The 21,079-nt window shown below is 42.7% G+C and overlaps 1 protein-coding gene across 1 annotated transcript; it reads left to right on the plus strand.

Moving 5' to 3' along the window:
- Nucleotides 1-9,742: 9,742 nt before the first annotated feature.
- yrdc (yrdC N(6)-threonylcarbamoyltransferase domain containing) lies at nt 9,743-20,848 on the plus strand. Its single transcript, XM_063033580.1, has 6 exons — nt 9,743-9,981; nt 13,107-13,302; nt 13,837-13,951; nt 14,139-14,258; nt 17,795-17,937; nt 18,622-20,848. The coding sequence occupies exons 1-6, from the start codon at nt 9,813-9,815 to the stop codon at nt 18,680-18,682; spliced, it is 804 nt and encodes a 267-aa protein (XP_062889650.1). The 5' UTR covers nt 9,743-9,812; the 3' UTR covers nt 18,683-20,848.
- The last annotated feature ends 231 nt before the right edge of the window (nt 20,849-21,079 follow it).

Below are 21,079 nucleotides of genomic sequence, written 5' to 3' on the forward strand. Positions count from 1 at the left end.
TATCATTGATGGTTTGTTTGGAAAGGAGAGAGAGACAGAGTTATTTACCACCGATATGTTGCTTTTGAAAAGAGAGAGAGAGAGAGAGAGAGAGAGAGAGAGATGAAGATTAATGGTTGGACTGTCACTTTAAGGCATTGGAAGTAACTTTGGATTTTTACTGAGTTTGGAGATGGAGACAGCACCAAGCAGCTCGAAGGTTGCTGTGGTGACCAGAGGCAGATTGTTGATATTTCTTCAAGGACTTGTTGCCTGCTTGTGCACTCCTTTACAGACAAAGGAGGGAGGGACTCCTTGAGTGACAGGTGATGCTCAGCCTGGTGAAATAAATGGGAGGTCAGGTGATACAGACCTCAGCACACATGATCTGGACACTGAATGAGCATTATTGTGCCCGCAGGAAAAGTGGGTTTTGGAGGATCAATCAGGCGGATCGATCCAAATTGCTATTCCAACGGTGAAGAAGGGGTTGACTGGTGGGGAGTTGTCTATGTGTCCACCCTCGCCTGGGTGATAGCTCCACCACAGGAAGACCGGTCCCCCTGGTTAAAGTCACAGTCGGTGTCTTGTAAAGGGTTTCGGAGGACGACGAGAAGATCGACAGCAACAGCTCACCTGAAGACTCAACTCACTCTCTCTCTCTCTCTCTCTCTCTCCATCACTACTCAACTACATACCACGAACTGAACTGAACTGAACTTTACTCAACATCGTAAGACTGTATCTTTTTACCTCTAGACTTAAAGAAGCTTGGTTTTTCGTACATATATTTCCGCATTTACTGATATACTTATATATATATATATATATATATATATAATATCATTGCTAACCTGTTTGATTTATCTACATTTATATTACTGTATTGCGTAGTTACTAATAAATATTATTAGTTTATAGCAATACGAGACTCCAAATTGTTTTCCATCTCTGCTGGTTCTTTATCCCCGTCACGGGGTTCGTGACAATATAGGCTGTGTATTTATCATATCATTCCTGCTTTTACTATATGTTACTGTTATTTTAGGTTTTATATGTTATTTGGCATGATTTGGTAGGTTATTTTTGGGTCTGCGAACACTCACAAAATTTTCCCATATAAATAAATGGTAATTGCTTCTTCGCTTTACGACATTCCGGCTTACGAACCATTTCATTGGAATGCTCTACCTTCAGATGGCGGGGGAAACCTGTACCATAACAACTCCGCACTGATTTGGATACATGTTGTCATTTCTTTTCCTGTCACTGGGTCAAGGATCTGGAACTCACCACTTAACAGCAGTTTGGGAATTCCTTCCCCACAAAATCCGCACTGGTTCAAGATCAGTTGCCCATGTAGCAAGCTTCCCCTCTCCACACATCTGATGAACCCAAAGGAACGGCAGAGACCGATGCAGTTTGGTACCAAAAGCATCGCAGGAGTTGCCAGTCGGCATTGAACTCAATATAGGACTGCCTTAGGGACTCCAGCTCCAGATTTTTCCCTTGGGGCTTACTCCTGAAGCCTTCCCCATGAGTGGGTGTAGCTGCAAGGCAGCGGAGGTTTGAGATCAGAGTTTTCCTTCTCCTAGATGAGCTGCCGACCACGACTGAAGAGCCCCATCTGCCTGAAGCGACTTGTTTTAAGGTGCCAGTAATAAATTTCCCCTTTTTCCTCTGTCAGGAGACTTTTCCCCTTCTCCTGTCAGTAGAAATGGTTCTGCTGGGCTTAGTAGCTAAGCTACATGTGAAGGCCAGGAGCTGAACTTGGTTGTCAGAAGCAATTTGAGGCGCACACTATTGGGAGCATTTAATAGGTAGTGTGAGCTTGTCTCTACTACCAACCCCAGCTTTAACAACCTTAGGGAACCAACTGTTATATACATGGACTGATTGTATGTACATAATGTGAGGCTAGGTGATGGACTATAGTAATGAAGTGATTACATTGAATAGTAGTGAACTGATCTGTAAGAATGGTATGCATGGCAGTTTTCACTTGTTTGATCTCTGTTTAATTTCTGATCCTTAAGGTTCTTCCATGAGTCATGTCTGACGAACCTCATAGAATTTTTTGAGGATGTAACTAGTAGAGTGGATAGGGGAGAATCAGTGGATGTGGTATACTTGGATTTTCAAAAGGCTTTTGACAAGGTCCCACACAGGAGATTTGTGTGCAAACTTAAGGCACATGGTATAGGGGGTAAGGTATTGATGTGGATAGAGAATTGGTTAGCAGACAGGAAGCAAAGAGTGGGAATAAATGGGACCTTTTCAGAATGGCAGGCAGTGACTAGTGGGGTACCACAAGGCTCAGTGCTGGGACCCCAGTTGTTTACAATATATATTAATGACTTGGATGAGGGAATTAAATGCAGCATCTCCAAGTTTGCGGATGACACGAAGCTGGGTGGCAGTGTTAGCTGTGAGGAGGTTGCTAAGAGGATGCAGAGTGACTTGGATAGGTTGGGTGAGTGGGCAAATTCATGGCAGATGCAATTTAATGTGGATAAATGTGAAGTTATCCACTTTGGTGGCAAAAATAGGAAAACAGATTATTATCTGAATGGTGGCCGATTAGGAAAAGGGGAGGTGCAACGAGACTTGGGTGTCATTATACACCAGTCATTGAAAGTGGGCATGCAGGTACAGCAGGCGGTGAAAAAGGCGAATGGTATGCTGGCATTTATAGCGAGAGGATTCGAGTACAGGAGCAGGGAGGTACTACTGCAGTTGTACAAGGTCTTGGTGAGACTACACCTGGAGTATTGTGTGCAGTTTTGGTCTCCTAATCTGAGGAAAGACATCCTTGCCATAGAGGGAGTACAAAGAAGGTTCACCAGATTGATTCCTGGGATGGCAGGACTTTCATATGAAGAAAGACTGGATGAACTGGGCTTGTACTCGTTGGAATTTAGAAGATTGATGGGGGATCTGATTGAAACGTATAAAATCCTAAAGGGATTGGACAGGCTAGATGCAGGAAGATTGTTCCCGATGTTGGGGAAGTCCAGAACGAGGGGTCACAGTTTGAGGATAAAGGGGAAGCCTTTTTGGACCAGGATGAGGAAAAGCTTCTTCACACACAGAGTGGTGAATCTGTGGAATTCTCTGCCACAGGAAACAGTTGAGGCCAGTTCATTGGCTATATTTAAGAGGGAGTTAGATATGGCCCTTGTGGCTACGGGGATCAGGGGGTATGGAGGGAAGGCTGGTGCAGGGTTCTGAGTTGGATGATCAGCCATGATCATAATAAATGGCGGTGCAGGCTCGAAGGGCCGAATGGCCTACTCCTGCACCTATCACTTTTATAGATAAGAGAAATTGCTTAGATAGAGCATAAACTAGCCAATAGGTTTCATAATTAAAACAATTTCATCACGTGGGTAATATGCTCATACTTCGCCAATGAAAAATGAGACAGATGCTGCCTGGCCTGCTGCCTTCACCAGCACTTCTTGTGTGTGTTGCTTGAATTTCCAGCACCTGCAGATTTCCTCTTGTTTGCAGGTGATAAACTGTTAGTTTAGCTGCTATACAGCTTTCTGCCTGTCAGAGTGAATTTGTTAAAAAGTACAAATCTTCTAAAAAGTATTACTAAAAAAAGTGATTTTCTATATGTCGTTCCTTGGTACAGGTGACAATAATAAATCATTTTATCAATTTAATAGATTTCATTTGAGTTTTGGCCTTTATCTGAGTGATCTTGTTGCTTGCACTGATTTATGAATGCAACGAACAATCTGCTGAAGGAACTCAGCAGGTTGGACAGCATCTGCTGGTGGTGGTGCTGGGGGCGGAGGCAGGACTGGAGGGGTGGAGGCATCGTCAGCTTTTAGGATGAAACCCTGCATCATATGCTGCTCAACCTGCTGCATGGTTGCAGTTGGTTATTTGTTGCTCCAGATTTCAGTATCTGCAGTCTCAAGTCTCTGACCTATGTATACCAGGCTGACAAAATATTAGTCCCTGATCAGGACGGTGATCTGGGTCAAAATGGATAAAATTCTAAAGCGTGGACAAGGACGTTATTACCTACTATGCATGGGAGGCCATCATTCATCTCATCAGATTGATGCTGGTTCTCTGGGAAGCAATGTTATCAGCCCCTTTTCTACCCACCCCTGACCACAATTATTTCCAGACGTGGTTATTGCAGTAGGTGTGAAACTACAATTTAGTCCATCTGTTAAAGAGGGATTTCAATATTTTAGAAACAATTCAGAGTTGGTTTACTGGGCTTATACGTGGGATGGATGGACTGTCTCATGAGGATCTGTTGGAAATCTGGTATGTAGAATAATCATATTGAAAGATATCAGATCCTAAGTGATCTTGACAGATTTGGAAAAACAGAGGTTTCACTTTGCGCAGAATCTAGAACTAGGGGTGATTTTTTAAAATGTGATGTCATCCCCTTTATATAAAAAAGGTGAATTACTTTCACTTGGATTCTTGCAAATCTTTGGAATTCCCTTCCCCAAGGTAAGTGGATGCAATCCGTAAATATATGTAAAACAGAGGTAGAGATTTTCTTGATAAATGAGGGGAGGGTGACTACTCCAGTAGACAGGAATTTAGAGCTTGAGTTAGAAACAGATCAGCCATGGTGTTGTTAAACAGTGGAGCATGTTTGAGGGAGTGGAAATATATCTGTAACCCTGAATTCTTTAAGAATTTGGTGGAACGCAGCAGGCCAGGCAACATCTATAGGAAGAGGTACAGTCGACGTTTCGGGCCGAGACCCTTCGTCAGGACTAACTGAAGGAAGAGTTAGTAAGAGATTTGAAAGTGGGAGGGGGAGGGGGAGATCCAAAATGATAGGAGAAGACAGGAGGGGGAGGGATGGAGCCAAGAGCTGGACAGGTGATTGGCAAAAGGGATATGAGAGGATCATGGGACAGGAGGCCCAGGGAGAAGGGAATGGGGGAGGGAGGGAATACCCAGAGGATGGGCAAGGGGTATAGTCAGAGGGACAGAGGGAGAAAAAGGAGAGAGAGAGAAAGAATGTGTGTATATAAATAAATAACCGATGGGGTACGAAGGGGAGGTGGGGCATCAGTGGGAGTTAGAGAAGTCAATGTTCATGCCATCAGGTTGGAGGCCACCCAGACAGAATATAAGGTGCTGTTCCTCCAACCTGAGTGTGGCTTCATCTTTACAGTAGGGGAGGCCGTGGATAGACATATCAGAATGGGAATGGGACGTGGAATTAAAATGTGTGGCCACTGGGAGATCCTGCTTTCTCTGGCAGACAGAGCGTAGGTGTTCAGCAAAACTATCTCCCAGTCTGCGTCGGGTCTCGCCAATACATAGAAGGCCACATCGGGAGCACCGGACACAGTATATCATCCCAGCCGACTCACAGGTGAAGTGTCGCCTCACCTGGAAGAACTGTCTGGGGCCCTGAATGGTGGTAAGGGAGGAAGTGTAAGGGCATGTATAGCACTTGTTCTGCTTACAAGTGCCAGGGGGAGATCTGTGGGGAGGGATGGGGGGGGACGAATGGACAAGGGAGTCGCGTAGGGAGCGATCCCTGTGGAAAGCGGTGGGGGGGGGAAGGGAAAGATGTGCTTAGTGGTGGGATCCCGTTGGAGGTGGCGGAAGTTACGGAGAATTATATATTGGACTCGGAGGCTGGGTGGGCTGGTAGGTGAGGACAAGGGGAACCCTATTCCTAGTGGGGTGACGGGAGGATGGAGTGAGAGCAGATGTGCGTGAAATGGGGGAGATGCGTTTGAGAGCAGAGTTGATGGTGGAGGAAGGGAAGCCCCTTTCTTTAAAAAAGGAGCACATCTCCCTCATCCTGGAATGAAAAGCCTCATCCTGAGAGCAGATGTGGCGGAGGCGGAGGAATTGCGAGAAGGGGATGGCATTTTTGCAAGAGACAGGGTGAGAAAAGGAGTAGTCCATTCACTGTATATGTCCTCACTGGGTTTAACTTCACAAAATGCACTCATGCAAGTTAAATTAATCAGAACTCGTTTTGAAATAAAAATTGAAAATGTGTGAGATCCCTAGGTTAGAATCAGAACCAGGTTTAATATCACCAGCATATGTTGTCAAAGTTGATGTTTTGCAGCGGTACATTGCAATACACAATAATAAAAAACTGTAAATTACAGTAAGTATATTAAAATGCCGAATTAAATAAATAGAACCATAGAACCATAGAAACTACAGCACAGAAACAGGCCTTTTGGCCCTTCTTGGCTGTGCCGAACCATTTTCTGCCTAGTCCCACTGACCTGCACACGGACCATATCCCTCCATACACCTCCCATGTATCTGTCGAATCTATTCTTAAATGTTAAAAAAGAACCCGCATTTACCACCTCATCTGGCAGCTCATTCCATACTCCTACCACTCTCTGTGTGAAGAAGCCCCCTCCTAATGTTCCCTTTAAACTTTTCCCCCCTCACCCTAAACCCATGTCCTCTGGTTTTTTTCTCCCCTTGCCTCAGTGGAAAAAGCCTGCTTGCGTTCACTCTATCTATACCCATCATAATTTTATATATCTCTATCAAATCTCCCCTCATTCTTCTACGCTCCAGGGAATAAAGTCCTAACCTATTCAACCTTTCTCTGTAACTGAGTTTCTCAAGTCCCGGCAACAACCTTGTAAACCTTCTCTGCACTCTTTCAACCTTATTTATATCCTTCCTGTAATTTGGTGACCAAAACTGAACACAATACTCCAGATTCAGCTTCACCAATGCCTTATACAACCTCATCATAACATTCCAGCTCTTATACTCAATACTTCGATTAATAAAGGCCAATGTACCAAAAGCTCTCTTTACGACCCTATCTACTTGTGACGCCTCTTTTAGGGAATTTTGTATCTGTATTCCCAGATCCCTCTGTTCCACTGCACTCCTCAGTGCCTTACCATTAACCCTATATGTTCTACCTTGGTTTGTCCTTCCAATGTGCAATACCTCACACTTGTCTGCATTAAACTCCATCTGCCATTTTTCAGCCCATTTTTCCAGCTGGTCCAAGTCCCTCTGCAGGCTCTGAAAACCTTCCTTGCTGTCTACTACACCTCCAATCTTTGTATCATCAGCAAATTTGCAGATCCAATTTACCACATTATCATCCAGATCATTGATATAGATGACAAATAACAATGGACCCAGCACTGATCCCTGTGGCACACCACTGGTCACAGGCCTCCACTCTGAGAAGCAATTCTCTACCACCACTCTTTGGCTTCTTCCATTGAGCCAATGTCTGATCCAATTTACCACCTCTCCATGTATACCTAGCGACTGAATTTTCCTAACTAACCTCCCATGCGGGACCTTGTCAAAGGCCTTACTGAAGTCCATGTAGACAACATCCACTGCCTTCCCTTCATCCACTTTCCTGGTAACCTCCTTGAAAAACTCCAATAGATTGGTCAAACATGACCTGCCACGCACAAAGCCATGTTGACTCTCCCTAATAAGTCCCTGTCTATCCAAACGCTTGTAGATTCTGTCTCTCAGTACTCCCTCCAATAACTTACCTACTACCGACGTTAAATTTATCAGCCTATAATTTCCCGGATTACTTTTCGATCCTTTTTTAAACAACAGAACAACATGAGCCACTCTCCAATCCTCCGGCACCTCACCTGTAGACAGCGACATTTTAAATATTTCCGCCTGGGCCCCTGCAATTTCAACACTAGTCTCCTTCAAGGTCCGAGGGAACACCCTGTCAGGTTTTATCCACTTTAATTTTCCTCAAGACAGCAAGGACCTCCTCCTTTTCGATCTGTAGAGTTTCCATGATCTCACTACTTGTTTCCCCTAATTCCATAGACTTCATGCCAGTTTCCTTAGTAAATACAGACGTAAAAAACCAATTTAAGATCTCCCCCATTTCCTTTGGTTCCGCACATAGGCGACCACTCTGATCTTCAAGAGGACCAATTTTATTCCTTACAATCCTTTTGCTCTTAATATAGTGTAAAAAGAGAAAAAGAGTGGCGTTCACAGATTAAATGTCCATTTAAAAATCTGATGGTGGAAGGGAAGAAGCTATTCCTGAATCTTTGAGTGTGTGCCTTCAGGCTCCTATTCCTCTTCTCTGATGGTAGTAATGTGAAGAAGGCATGTCCTGGGTGATGGAGTCTTTAAATATGAATGCCACCTTTTTGAGGGATCGCCTGTTGAAGGTGGCCTGGATGCTGGGGAGCCTGGTGTCCATGACGCAGTTGGCAGAGTTTGCAACTCTCTACATCTTTTCCGGATCCTGTGCAATTGTCCCTCTATGCCAGATGGTGTGTAGCCAGACAGAATGCTCTCCACAAACATCTGTGGAAATTTGCCAGTGTCTTTGACAACATACCAAATCTCCTCAAACTCCTCATGAAATATATCTGCTGTTGTGCTTTCTTTGTAACTGCATCAATATGTTGGGCCCAGGATAAATCCTCTGAGATGTTATCACCCAGTAACTTGAAAGTGCTCCCCCTTTCCAGTTCTGATCCCTGGACGAGGTCTGGTGTGTGTGCCCTCGTCTAGCCCTTTCTGAAGTCCACAATCAGATCTGAAATAAAACCCTAATTCTGGAAATACCCTGCATCTGATGAAAGAAATGCAGCGTTAACCTGTCCATTAGAACTGATTCAGAAGTGCTCCCCCCTCATAAGAACAAAAAAAATAGGAGCAGGAGTCAGCCATCTGGCCCATCGAGCCGCCCCGCCATTCAATAAGATTATAGCTGTGTTGTTGCATGAATGAAATGGCCGGAGAGTGTTACTGGTAGATACAAAGCAGCTTCTTTATTCGACAAAACGAAGTACAGCAGGCATCATATGGAGATGCTTTTGGTGGAAAGGTCTGCTGGCCCAACGTGGGGCTCGATATTTATTTGCTAAACACAAAGGGCAATTCCATATTTACAAAGTATAGACAATGCTTTCTTTTGAAGCTACATACAAACTTCACACCTTCTGATTCACATCCATCCCACTGACGTCAGCAGCGTTTGGACTGGGGTCCACAGCTTTTAGGAAAGCGTTGTCCCAAACTGAATCCACAATACATTATCAAGGAACAGAAGACTGGTAGCCAAAGCCATTTGCTAAATGTAAATGACCGAAACCCAGAAATCACTCTAACAGCCGATCTGCCCATGGACTCATCTCCACCTACCTGCCTTTTTCCCATAACCCTCAATTCCCCTTCTGTGCAAAAATCTATCCAACCTTGTCGAAAATATATTTACAGAGGTACTCCACTGCTTCATTGGGCAATGAATTCCACAAATTCGCCATTCTCTGAGAAAAGCAGTTCCTCCTCACCTCCGTCCTAAATCTACTCCCCAGAATCTTGAAGCTATGTCCCCTAGTTCTAGTCTCACCTATCAGTGGAAACAACTTCCCAGCCTCTATCTTATCTATTCCTTTCAACATTTCATCTGTTTCGATAAGATCTCCTGAATGCCAGCAAGCGGGTCTCCGTGAACAGGGGCGAGACCACTTTAGTACATAACAAGAAACAATCATGCAAATAAATCGTGCAATGGCTTAGACAATGCACTAATTAGCATTTAATTACAATTCTTAAAGCTTCCTGCAGATGATCAGATTCCTTTCTAAGTCTGAAGTAGGGTTGACTTTTTTTATTCATTACCATAGATACTGCCTGAATTGCGGAGTTGCTCCAGTATTAAATGTATGTGTTGTTCTAACAGCTTTATACCAGGACTGCACGCTGCAGAACACCAAACCTCACCTCCCGATTGCGGAAGTGGCGAGCGGCGCGCGCCGGCCGGGACCTGTCACTCAGCGGTTGCCCCGGGTGCCGGGGGTTGCCATGGCGCGGCGGGTTCCATGCTGACGTTGCACGTGTTGGTTTGCTCTCGGCTGGCGGCGGCGATGAGGAACGGGGCGGCGGCGGCCGGCAGTCTGGTGAGGGTGCGCCGGCTGCGGCAGGCGGAGCCCGGCCAGCCCGCGGATGCCGGGCCCAGGCTGAGTCCGCGGCCTTGGGCTGGAGCAGGCGGTAAGTGGGGCGTGAATGTCGGAGGAGGCCCGGGTTTGTTAACCCGAGGGAACGCGGCGGTTCCGAGCTCGTCCGCATGGTCCGAGTCTGGTCCGCAGGATGTCTCCAGGTAACCTGCTCTCTGGTTCATTCCCCTCCATAGATGCTGCCTGTTCTACTGAGTGCATCCAGCATTTGTGTCTGTTGCTCAATATGTCCAGCATCTGCAAAATCTTGTCTGTCTATAACCTGGCCCTTTTATGCCCAGGTATTCTGCCTTCCTTTAATCAAGGGTTTCCTGAGGCAAATGCTTGACTTTAAAGAAAATAAGCAAGACCAGTTAGGGTTTGATATTGGATACAGGCGATTCCTTGGAAAGGAATTCTTACTCTTATTTCTCTTTCTTTTTGGTCTTTGTGTGGAGGCTCGTCCCAAAATGTTTACCATTCAGGGCCCTAAACACTCCTTCCAGGTGAGGAGACACTTCACCTGTTGGGGTCATCTGCTGTATCTGGTGCACCCCGTGTGGCCTCCTGTATATCGGTGAGTCCCAGCGTAGATTCCGGGAGACCGCTTCACTGAGCGCCAGAGAAAGCGGGATCTCCCAGTGGTCACCCGTTTTAATTGCACTTCCCGTTCCTATATGTCCATCCATGGCCTCCTCTAGTGTCGTAATGTTCATGGTGTCAGGTTGAAGGAGCAACCCCTTATATTCTGTCTGGGTAGCCTCCAACCTAATGCCATGAACATCGATTTCTTGAATTTCTGGTAATGGGCCCCTCCCTGTTCCCCCCTCCATTCCTCTACCACAACTCTTCCCCCACCACTCCTCCTCGTCCTCCTCCTCCTCCCCCCTCACTCAGAATATGGGATATTTTGGACCAGACTAAGAAGTTAGGGTGTGGGACACTTTGGACCAGACTAAGAAGAGCTGGCAAGTCCATCGTAGTAGAGCATAGAATAAATAACAAATCCCAATCACCCGGTTGTTTTTCCAATGTTGAGCAATCATTAAACTTGACATTGGTGCAATGGTCTTTAATAGTAATTTAATCAAGAAAAATAAAACCAATGGCACTTAAGAGGAGTTTTTTAGGTTAAAATCCTTTCCATGTTTTCAACCAATACGGAGGAAGAGTGGATTTGTTTTATTAAAATTTGAAAGTTATGGAGCATTATATTCACAAGGATGATTCCAGGAATGAAAGGGTTATCATATGAGGAATGTTTGCCCCTGGGTAATGTACTCGCTGGAATTCAGAAGGATGGGGTGGGGGTGGGGAAATCTCATTGAAACCTTTCGAATGTTGAAAGACCTAGACAGAGTAAATGTGGAAAGGATGTTTCCCATGGTGGGGAAGTCTAGGATAAGACAGCACAGCTTCAGGATAGAGGGGCTCCCTTTCGAAACAGATGCAGAGAAATTTCTTTAGCCAAAGGGTGGTGAATTTATGGAATTTGTTGCCACATGCAGCTGTGGAGGCCAGGTCGTTAGGTGTATTTAAGGCAGAGATTGATGGGTTCTTGATTGGACATGGCATCAAAGGTTATGGGGAGAAGGCCGGAAACTGGGGTTGAGGAGGAGAAAGAAAAGGATCAGCCATGATTGAATGGTGGAGCAGATTCGATGGGTCATTTGGCCTAATTCTGCTCCTATGTCTTATTGTCTTATTATTTTCAACAAAATAATGACCACTTTTCAGTATTGGCTCATGTTTACAATACAGAATATGGAATGGTACAGGCTCCTCGGCCCCTGATACTGTACTAAGCTAATAAAACTATTGACACCTAATCCATTCTGCCTGCATGTGGTCCATATCTCTCCATTCTCTGAGTATTCACATTCCTATTTAAGAGAATGGAGGCTGATAATATAGTGACATTTGCCTGCCTCCACTACCACCCTTGGCAATGCATTCCAGGCACTCATCTCTCTTTACATTAAAAAAAAAACAACCTGCATTGCACATCTTTGAACTTTACACTCTCACTGTAGTTGCATGCCCTTTGGTATTAGACATTTCAACCCTGGGGAAAATGAATCCTGGTTGTCTACATTATCTATGCCTCTGGCAAATTTTATAAACTTCTGAACACGAGAATGTCTGCAGATGCTGGAAATCCTAAGCAACGCACCTAAAATACTGGAGGAACTCAGCAGATCACGCAGCATCTTTGGGGGAAAAAATATAGATAGTGGACGTTTCAGGCTGAGAAGGAAGGGAGAAGATGCCAAAATGAAAAGGTGGGGGTGGGGGAAGGAGGCTAACTGGAAGGTGAAAGGTGAAGTCAGGTGGGTGGGAAAGTTCAAGGGCTGGAGAAGTAAGAATCTGATAGAGTGGACCACAGGAGAAAGGGAAGGAGGAGGAGAGTCGGGTGAGAAGAGGTACAAGATCAGAGTAAGGAATAGAGGAAGGGGTCGGGAGGGGGTAGAATTTGTTTATTGAAGGAGAAATTGATATTCATGCCATCAAGTTGGAGGCTACTCGGACAGGGAGCAGCTTCATCTTGACACAAGAGGAGACCATAAAGTTCTGTTAGGTCTCTCCCTCAGCCGTCACTGCTCCAGAGAAGAGAACTCTGTAACTTCCTAATGGCATGTTCCATCTAATCCAGCCAGCATTTGAGTGAGCCTCTTCATTCTTCCTTTAATGAAGTGACCAAAATTCAATGCAATACACTTGATGTGGCCTAACCAGAGTTTTAAAAAGCTGCAAAATAACTTGCTCCTGAACTTAGTGCCTCAACCTATGAAGGCGAGCATGACATATGCTGCCTTTGTCACCCTATTAATTTATGCCAGGTTCTTATTCTGAATCTGGGAAACAATTTCATCTGCTGGTAGAAATACCAGCAAGAATTTTTATCCAGTGTCTTCCAGCACTCTCTGATTAGATACTGAGACCATCTACGATAACTTGTTAAGTAAGGAGTAGAAATGTAGATTCTAAAGGCACTGAGAACCCATCTGCAAGTACTAGAATATTGAAGCAACGAATTTCATTTGGCTGTTCTTGATTTTCATTTTTGTATTGAATTTCTAGAATGTCACTGTTCGATTGGATTGAAATTGTTCAATATTGACTTGAGTACTTGCTTGATGTGAATTCATAGCTCAATACATAACTGTTCTCTTTACCCAGATTGGAATGAGGCATTGAGGGAAACTGTAAGTGTTCTCCAGTGTGGTCGGGTAGTGGCAGTTCCAACAGACACTATCTATGGAATTGCCTGCCTGGCACAGAACTCCGAAGCTATCCGAAGAATTTATGATATTAAAGGACGGAATGCAGACAAGCCATTAGCTATCTCTGTTGGAAATGTTGAAGATATTTATAAGTGAGTGAAAGTACAGAAGAAACCAAACTTCAAAATCTGTGTGATATTTCATTGTTTTGGGGTATGTGTCGCAGCAAGCTCCTCTTTTAATATCTGAATATTTTTTTAAAAGTTAATTTTGTAGGACAAAAATTCTGTAAATGTACCAGCGGAAGTTTTGGAGATCATTATAAGATGAAAACATAATATAGGGTTATGATAAACAAGGGACAAAGACTGCTAGAAGGGAGATTGGGTAGTATTTCTTAACTAAAAGTTAATCATTTTGGAAAATACTGGAAGTAGACTATTTAACAAATGGTATAAACAGACCACATAGCAAAGCGCCTTTTGGAAATAGAGTTTGAAAGACAAAGGCATGTAGGGGTTATTGTCTGAAAAGCTACTTGTTAGGGCCTTTGATTTTTTCACTGTATAAACATTTGTTTTCAATTGACCTTTCTTAATAGATTGACCATGCACTATTACATAAGTGTAAAAATAGGTATTTCTTTGTAATTGTGATTGATCACTTCCTTTGTTTTGTTTTTACAGGTACTGTAAGGTCACTGTTTCTGACCAGCTATTAAGAGATCTTCTGCCAGGACCTGTAACATTGGTTTTTAAGCGATCAGAGGAGTTGAATAAAGATTTAAACCCTTTCACTGATGTAAGCTAGAGAATAAATTGGATTTTTTTTGTTAGATCATATGATTTTGATTTATGGTATTGCAGAATTGTGAAACTTGCCCTAGCTAGTCTTGCTATGAATTGATTACATCACAATTGCTGTTCTTCAAGTTACAAAGTGATGCTCACTGACGTGAAGTTCTCAAACTTTTCCATGTCACTTGTAGTTGGTGGGTGTACGTATTCCAAGACATTCGTTTATGCAGAAACTGGCACAACTGTGTGGTGAACCTCTGGCTTTGACAAGTGCCAACGTCAGCTCTCAAAACAGCACTCTGACTCCGGAGGTGAGTCTCCTTCAGTATGAGTAAATTCTTAAGTTACATGAGACTTCTTTGGGATACTTTTTCAAATTGTTCTCTGGTTGCATAATTTTTTTTAAAAAATTACCTTTTTCCAGAGAGCAGAACTTTCAGTATTGCTCAATTCACTGTTCTCTGTTGTAACAAATTGACATGATGGGTGCTAGCAAGGTGTTGGGGGTGAATTGTGAATATAGGTAGTTGCCCTTGTTTCAGTTATTAAATGTGCACTTTATTAGCAGATTTATTGGAAAGTAGTTCTTTCTTTCCATTTCTGCAATGGTAGAAACTTGAGGCAGCAGATAGTTACAATAAAAAAAAATGAATACATTCATTTAGAGCTTCATTTAAAATTAGGCTATAGGATAAAGAGTTATTGATACAAATTATAGGCAGGTAGATTAGTTGATAAAGAATGTGTTATCTGGAGTTACATTCGTGCTGAATGGGAAAGGCTTAAAATTGAAGTAGTAGTTCAAAGAAAGACAATCATGAGGTGTAGCAGCATAAGTATTTATTACCAGAGTCCAAAATGTCATGCCCCAGTATAATTCTGTCTATCTGTATTTTTATAATTGAGGCAGAGGGCAATTGGTGCCTTAAGAAAGGGCTTGTTGGAGAGCAAGGTGTATCAAAGAAAAGAGATGACAACACATGATGGCAAATTTCAGTCATTAAGGCTCAGTGATCCTGCAGTCAACAGATCAAACTGGCACTCTTTGGTCCTGCCACTTCAAGTCAAATGCCAGTTTATACTTGAATGGCTAACAAAAGGAGGCAGTGTTTCCTTAACGATGGTAGGACCCAGCATGTGAACACTGAGGATGAGGCTCAAGCATCAGGACCTACTGTATGTCCCCTAAGAAGGGCCAGTTTGGTGATTGTTTCAGTTTCCTTCCAAGGTCCTGGTCATCAAAAGGACTAGTTGTGCTAAATAGGCTCATTTTACATTATTGAGAAACACAGGATATGGGAGGATTGGAGAGGTGAGGGAATTAGCCGTGCCTTTTGGTGAGCTGTTTCAAATTTAACAGTGGCATGCACTTCACAATATGGGAAGTTGCCTCTATGTCCTGTTCATACAAATCAAGACAAATCCAGTCTGGTTTATTAGTTTACTTTCAATAGCATCAGAGTTATGCAAGCTGTCATCAGCAGTGCTATGTAGTGGCACTTGCTCTCCAGCAGCTTGATTGCTCACGCCCAGGCAGGAGTGCTGAATTCCAGACCTAATCATGTCCCTGGTCAAACATAACCCAGATCTAAGGTGTAAGTAACTGACATTGTTAAGGCAGTTATTAACTGAGTGTGGCATCAAAGAAACCTGTAGAATTGAATTCATTAGGAATCTGGGGGCGGGGGGATCCAATGTTTTAGTCTTACTTTGCACAAAAGAAGGTACTAATGGTTATTGGGTAGTTCTGTCTCAGGAACTGTACAAAAGTTTCCAGGCCCAATCATTTTCAACTGCTTCATTAATGACCTACCTTCCTTCCTAAAGGTCAGAAAGAGTGATGATTTCACAGTGCTCAGTTCCATTTACAACTATTCTGCAAGTGAACATCTCCACACCTGTGTGGAGAAGAAGATGCCTCACTCGCTAGACATGGACTGTGTGCGGCAGATTCACAGATGACACAACTGATGTTGGCAGGATCTCGGGTGGTGAAAAGGAGTGAGAGAGATTAGTGGCTTGAGTGGTATCACAACCACAACTTTGCACAATGTCAGTAAGACCAAGGAAATGGTTGTGGATTTTACGAAGGGGAAGTCAAGGAAACACAACAGTCCTCATTGAGGGGTCAGCAGTGGAAAGGGTGAGCAGTGTCCAGTTCCTGGGTATCAACATCCCTGACCATCTATCCTGGGAACTACACACTGATGCAGTTATGAATAATAATACATATTCTCTGTCAGCAACTATATTGCATTAGCAGCTTGAGGAGATTTGGTACGTCAACAAAGACCAACAAATTTCCATGGTTGTACTGTGGAGAGCATTCTAACTGGTTACGTCACCACCTGTATGGAGGGGCCACTGTACAGGACTGGAGAAAGCTGCAGAGGGTTGCAAACCCCAGTCAGCTCCATAGGCACCATTGAGGACATCTCCAAAAGGCAATGTCTCAAAAATGCAAATCATCTTTCAGGACCCCCGTCACCCAGGACATGTCCTCTTCTCATTGCTACCATCCGGGAAGAGGTGCAGGAACCTGAAGACACACTCAACATTTCAGGAATGGGAAACAGGATCCCCTCTGCCATTAGGTTTCTTAAACAGGCAACCATGAACAGTACCTCACTATTTCTGCCCTTTTTGTACTAATTTAATTTTTTAAATATTTATTTTTTTATTGTAGTTTACAGTTTAGTATGTTGTGAAATTTTACTGCCGCAGAACAACAAATATAACGACATCTATCAGTGTTTCTGATCCTGATTAGTGCTCAGCGATAACCTCCAGTGAAGTGCGGCTACCTCTACCGAAAGGACAGTAGTTGCTCAAGGAGCTGGGATGGTCAGTAAACACTGGTCTTGCATGGGATGCTCTCACCCTGCAAATAGAAATTAGAAAAAAACAAATAGAAAATAGTGTTGTGGAACCACAATGAGCACCAAACCTTTCATTGAAAATTGAATCAAATAATGGCCTTGGGTAAGATGCAGTACTGTCTCACCAGAGCAATTGGATTTATGAAGAAGATTATGGTTACAGTTCACATGAACTAAGCTGGCATTTCAAGTCGGCCAGTGGTATAGTGACAGCTGCACTGGAATTCAAGGTGCGTGGTCCCAGGTTCGAATCTGGCAGGCTCCTTGCACGCTTTCCTTCCGTGCTGGGTTGAACATTGAGGTAGCAACTCTGCCTTGTTTAAAAAAAAGACAAAAGTGCGTAAGAAATAGCAAGGTTGCCACCCAATGCACCAAGGGCACTTAAAGGGACAACAAAGCTCATATTTACTTGATGTATTCAAAATGCAGATGTTTAGATTATTCTTAGCATGTATTTGGTGTTCTGTTATTATGTTTTTATTATATAATTTTTAAAGACCATCTTGCAACTCTCACTACTTAATTCTTTGAAGTAATTTTCTTGATTGTCTATATGTTAACTCCATGTGAGTTCCATCTATGTACATATCCACAATTTGGATTGCTTACTGAACCATTTCGACCGTTCCAAGTAAATGTCTGGCAGTCTGTATGTGGCATATTGTGTGGTTGGCCAGAGTAGGTCTCATTAATATTGATGCTCCCTCCCGAAAACATTTCAACTGTCTTGAGATGTTGTATTTTCTAATCAGGATCAGCCATTCAATCAGTTTTTGAATAATAATTGCCAGATTTTGGTTTGTGGGGCCAGTTTAAATTTTGTAAGTAGGCTTTGGTAGCAAACTGGAATTGCAGCATTGTAGTCATCAATTCCTGTTGATTACTGATGCTACTTTCTTTATTGTATCTTGATTCAAAAGAAGCAATTAAATCTGACCTTAAATAGAATTTTTCTCACATATCTGCAGGAATTTAAAGATCTTTGGCCTTTGTTGGATCTTGTTGTTGATGGTGGGCCTATTGGTGATACGATGAGCCCTGAATGTCGGTTAGGATCAACAGTAGTTAACTTGGCCACACCTGGAAAATACAGCATCATCAGGCCTGGTTGGTAAGTATCCATTTCATGTGTTGAATAAATCATACAATACAGTGAGACCATTTGGCCCATTGTCCCTGTGGTAGCTCTTTGATAGCGTGATCCATTTGGTTTCAGTTTCCTTTTTCTTGGTCAACATCATTTGATGTGCATTTTTAAAATAGAAATATTCATCAATTGTCTTGCATCCATATTCTTCAGTTATTGACAATCTGCATTTTCAGCTATTTGCTGTTTCTTCAGTGAATGAATCATGCAAACACCAGTACTGTATTGCATTCAAAACAATTGCAGCTTGTTACCACTCCTTTCTGACTCGAGTCATGAATCCTACTCCTGATTTTAATCTGTGACCTAGACCGTTGGTCTTGGGCTGGGCATCATTGTCAGCTGTGCTGATTTCCTAGAGAGATAGTTTTGTAAGTCTGTGTAAGAGGATTGTGTGGATACCATTACACCATTCACAGCATTGGTTGGACAATAAAATTAGTTTCTTTGCTCTTTCCACAGCTTGCAGTGATCTTTCAATTCCCATCAACTTTTGCCAGTTGTCTTAAACTTGCCTCCATTGATTGATTGACCTTTGTGTGTGGCTGATACATAGAAACGTGTTGCTTCTAAAGATTTTGCGTTGCTTGGGAGTTTACAGATTAAAGATCTAATTGACTTTTTTCTCTCTTCTACATCCACAAACAGTGCATTTACAACAACAGTGGAAATCCTCCAGAGGGAGCATGGAATGTCCGCAGAATGCTAAGACTGATAGAAGCTTTATCAGAAACAGTTTCTTTGCTCTATACAAAACGCACAACCTATTGACTTCATTTGTTCTTGCATCGAGGTTTGGATTCCAAAAAAACATTTGCATCTGCATTGCTTTAATGATGGTTGTGCTGTGTATGCACTTCCTAATCCTTGCAACATCTACTGATTGACTTCCCATTATACACTTACTCTCCTGTTGGTCTTACATAATGCAGGTTAAGGAACAAAGTCTTATCCCAAGAATAACTTGGGTCTGAGCATGGAGCTCAGGGCTGTTGTCATCCGCTCTGGTTGCAGTAATCTTGATGTAATGGGATGTCTTTTGCGAAATGGAATTGATCAAGATGGAATACTTAAATATTGTGCACTTTTGTCACTTCCTGGGTTCTACATCTGCCTTTCATAAGATACAGCTACGAGAAAATCTGCTGATACTGGAAATACAAAGCAATACAAACAAAATGCAGGAGGAGCTCAGGAGGCCAGGCAGCAGCTATAGGGAAAAAAAGTAAACAGTCAATGTTTCAGGTCGTACTGGAAAGTAAGGGGAATAGTCGGACTAAGAAGGTGGGAGGAAGGGTGGAAGTAGTACAGTGTGGGCCCATCACTTCCCTCTGGTGCTCCTCTACTTCCCTTTCTTTCATAGTCTTCTGTCCACTCCTATGAGATTCCTCCTTCTCCAGCCCTTTATCCTTTTCAACAAATTCCCAGTTCTTCACCTCACCCTCGCTCCTCACCACCTATCACCTGCCTCCTTGTACTAATTTCTCCCCTCCTCCCATCTTCTGAGCCTGACTTTTCCTCTTCTTTTTCAGTCCTGATGAAGGGTATCAGCCCAAAACATCGACTGTTTGCTCTACCCGTTTGCATAGATACGGCCTGGCCTGCTGAGTTCCTCCAGCATTTTGTGTGTGTTGTTTAACATACAGCTGTTAATCATTTTTATACTATTTCCATTTTCATACTTGACTATTTGTGTGATGTTCTGTCTGGAGTCTTGTAAGACTGACGATGTTGTAGCTTTGATTTTATCAGTAGTCCAGCAACTACTGAATGTGAGTTCAGTTTGAATATTTCTATTCCAGTGAATCATAAGGAGTAATTTTAAATTAGGTCTTGCCTGGTTTTTTTTTATTCATAGTTAAAAGAAAGTTGTTACCTCTTATGAGCTATGGCAAGTGTAAGTGGTTTTGCTTGGGAATAAAATTAACGTTTACCCGGCCATGGCCAATGTGAATCTAGGATAGGTAATATATTTTGCGCATGACTTAACCTTATCATTTCTGTAAATATGACTGCTATTTGTGCATATTTCTGATTTTCAGTTTAAGAACTCAGCATTACAATGAAACTATGCTCTTAGTCTTGGAAGTTGGGTGATTATTTGATTTAGTTTCAGCAATAATTCTATATGACATTAGGATAAAATTTGCTCAGGCAGCAATGTAACAGACTATCAAAAATGCATTTTGAATAATTTAATAGCTTTAGCCTACTTTTAATAACCCTGGGGTCATACATTGCTCTTTGAAAGATTTCAGGATATTGTCACATGTTATATAAGAATCTTAGAACAAAAATAAAGGGGGAGGGGTAGGAATTCATGTTTTGCAAAGCAAAGTGGAAGGGCACTTCTGAACTGGTCTAGCCATGCATGTGTTATAGCGTCAAGTGTAATTTGGGCCAACCTTCCCATCATGGAAGGAATGCAGTGTTATGTACTCCAACATTCCAGCCGCTTGTGTTTGCAGGCCTTTCCTTCATTTACAGTCTGCCATTTGGCAAGATTGGTCATTACCTTCCTGGTACTATGGATGACTTTGTTTCACAAGGTCTCTTAAATTGTCAATAAATCTGTACATTTCAGGGTAAAGCACTTCTCTGACCTGGCTGTGCAGGTGCTTTCTTAACTATCATTCACTGTGTAGCTGCCTGACAATTGCTTATATTGGTGTCAGAAGGAAGTATTGTACTTATATAAATTTCTCAGACATTTCCATATTCAATGTAGAATAATGCTATTCCTCAAGTACCTCTGAACTTTGTAAAGTTAATTTTATCGACCATAAGCTAGTATGATATGTTACTTTTAAGCAATAATTTCATAGTAGTCATCTGTCCACATCAGCTTCCATTTGTATTGACTATGTCAATAAACAGCAATCAGTTTTACCCTTGGTTCGTGTTGTGGCACTGCCTTGAAACTGAACTTGCATTCTGTAAAAACCTGCTTACTGAGACTTTATTGTAGACAGCACCCAAATGGCGCTGGCTTAGCTTAGGAAGCCCTTTTATAGAAACATGATTGTATATCCTCACAAAGAATTGCAGACATACAGTATATGAAATTTATCATTCCTTGAGAACAGTTTTTCAACAAACAACTGGA

This window comes from Mobula hypostoma, chromosome 26, assembly GCF_963921235.1.
Source record: "Mobula hypostoma chromosome 26, sMobHyp1.1, whole genome shotgun sequence".
NCBI classification, from domain to species: Eukaryota; Metazoa; Chordata; class Chondrichthyes; order Myliobatiformes; family Myliobatidae; genus Mobula; species Mobula hypostoma.

Bases quoted from the DNA above. Each gene is read 5' to 3' on its own strand.
- yrdc (XM_063033580.1), top strand. From the start codon at position 9,813: ATGCTGACGTTGCACGTGTTGGTTTGCTCTCGGCTGGCGGCGGCGATG. The intron at 9,982-13,106 runs GTAAGTGGGGCG...CTCTTTACCCAG, and splicing joins GCCTTGGGCTGGAGCAGGCG to ATTGGAATGAGGCATTGAGG. The intron at 14,259-17,794 runs GTGAGTCTCCTT...ACATATCTGCAG, and splicing joins ACAGCACTCTGACTCCGGAG to GAATTTAAAGATCTTTGGCC.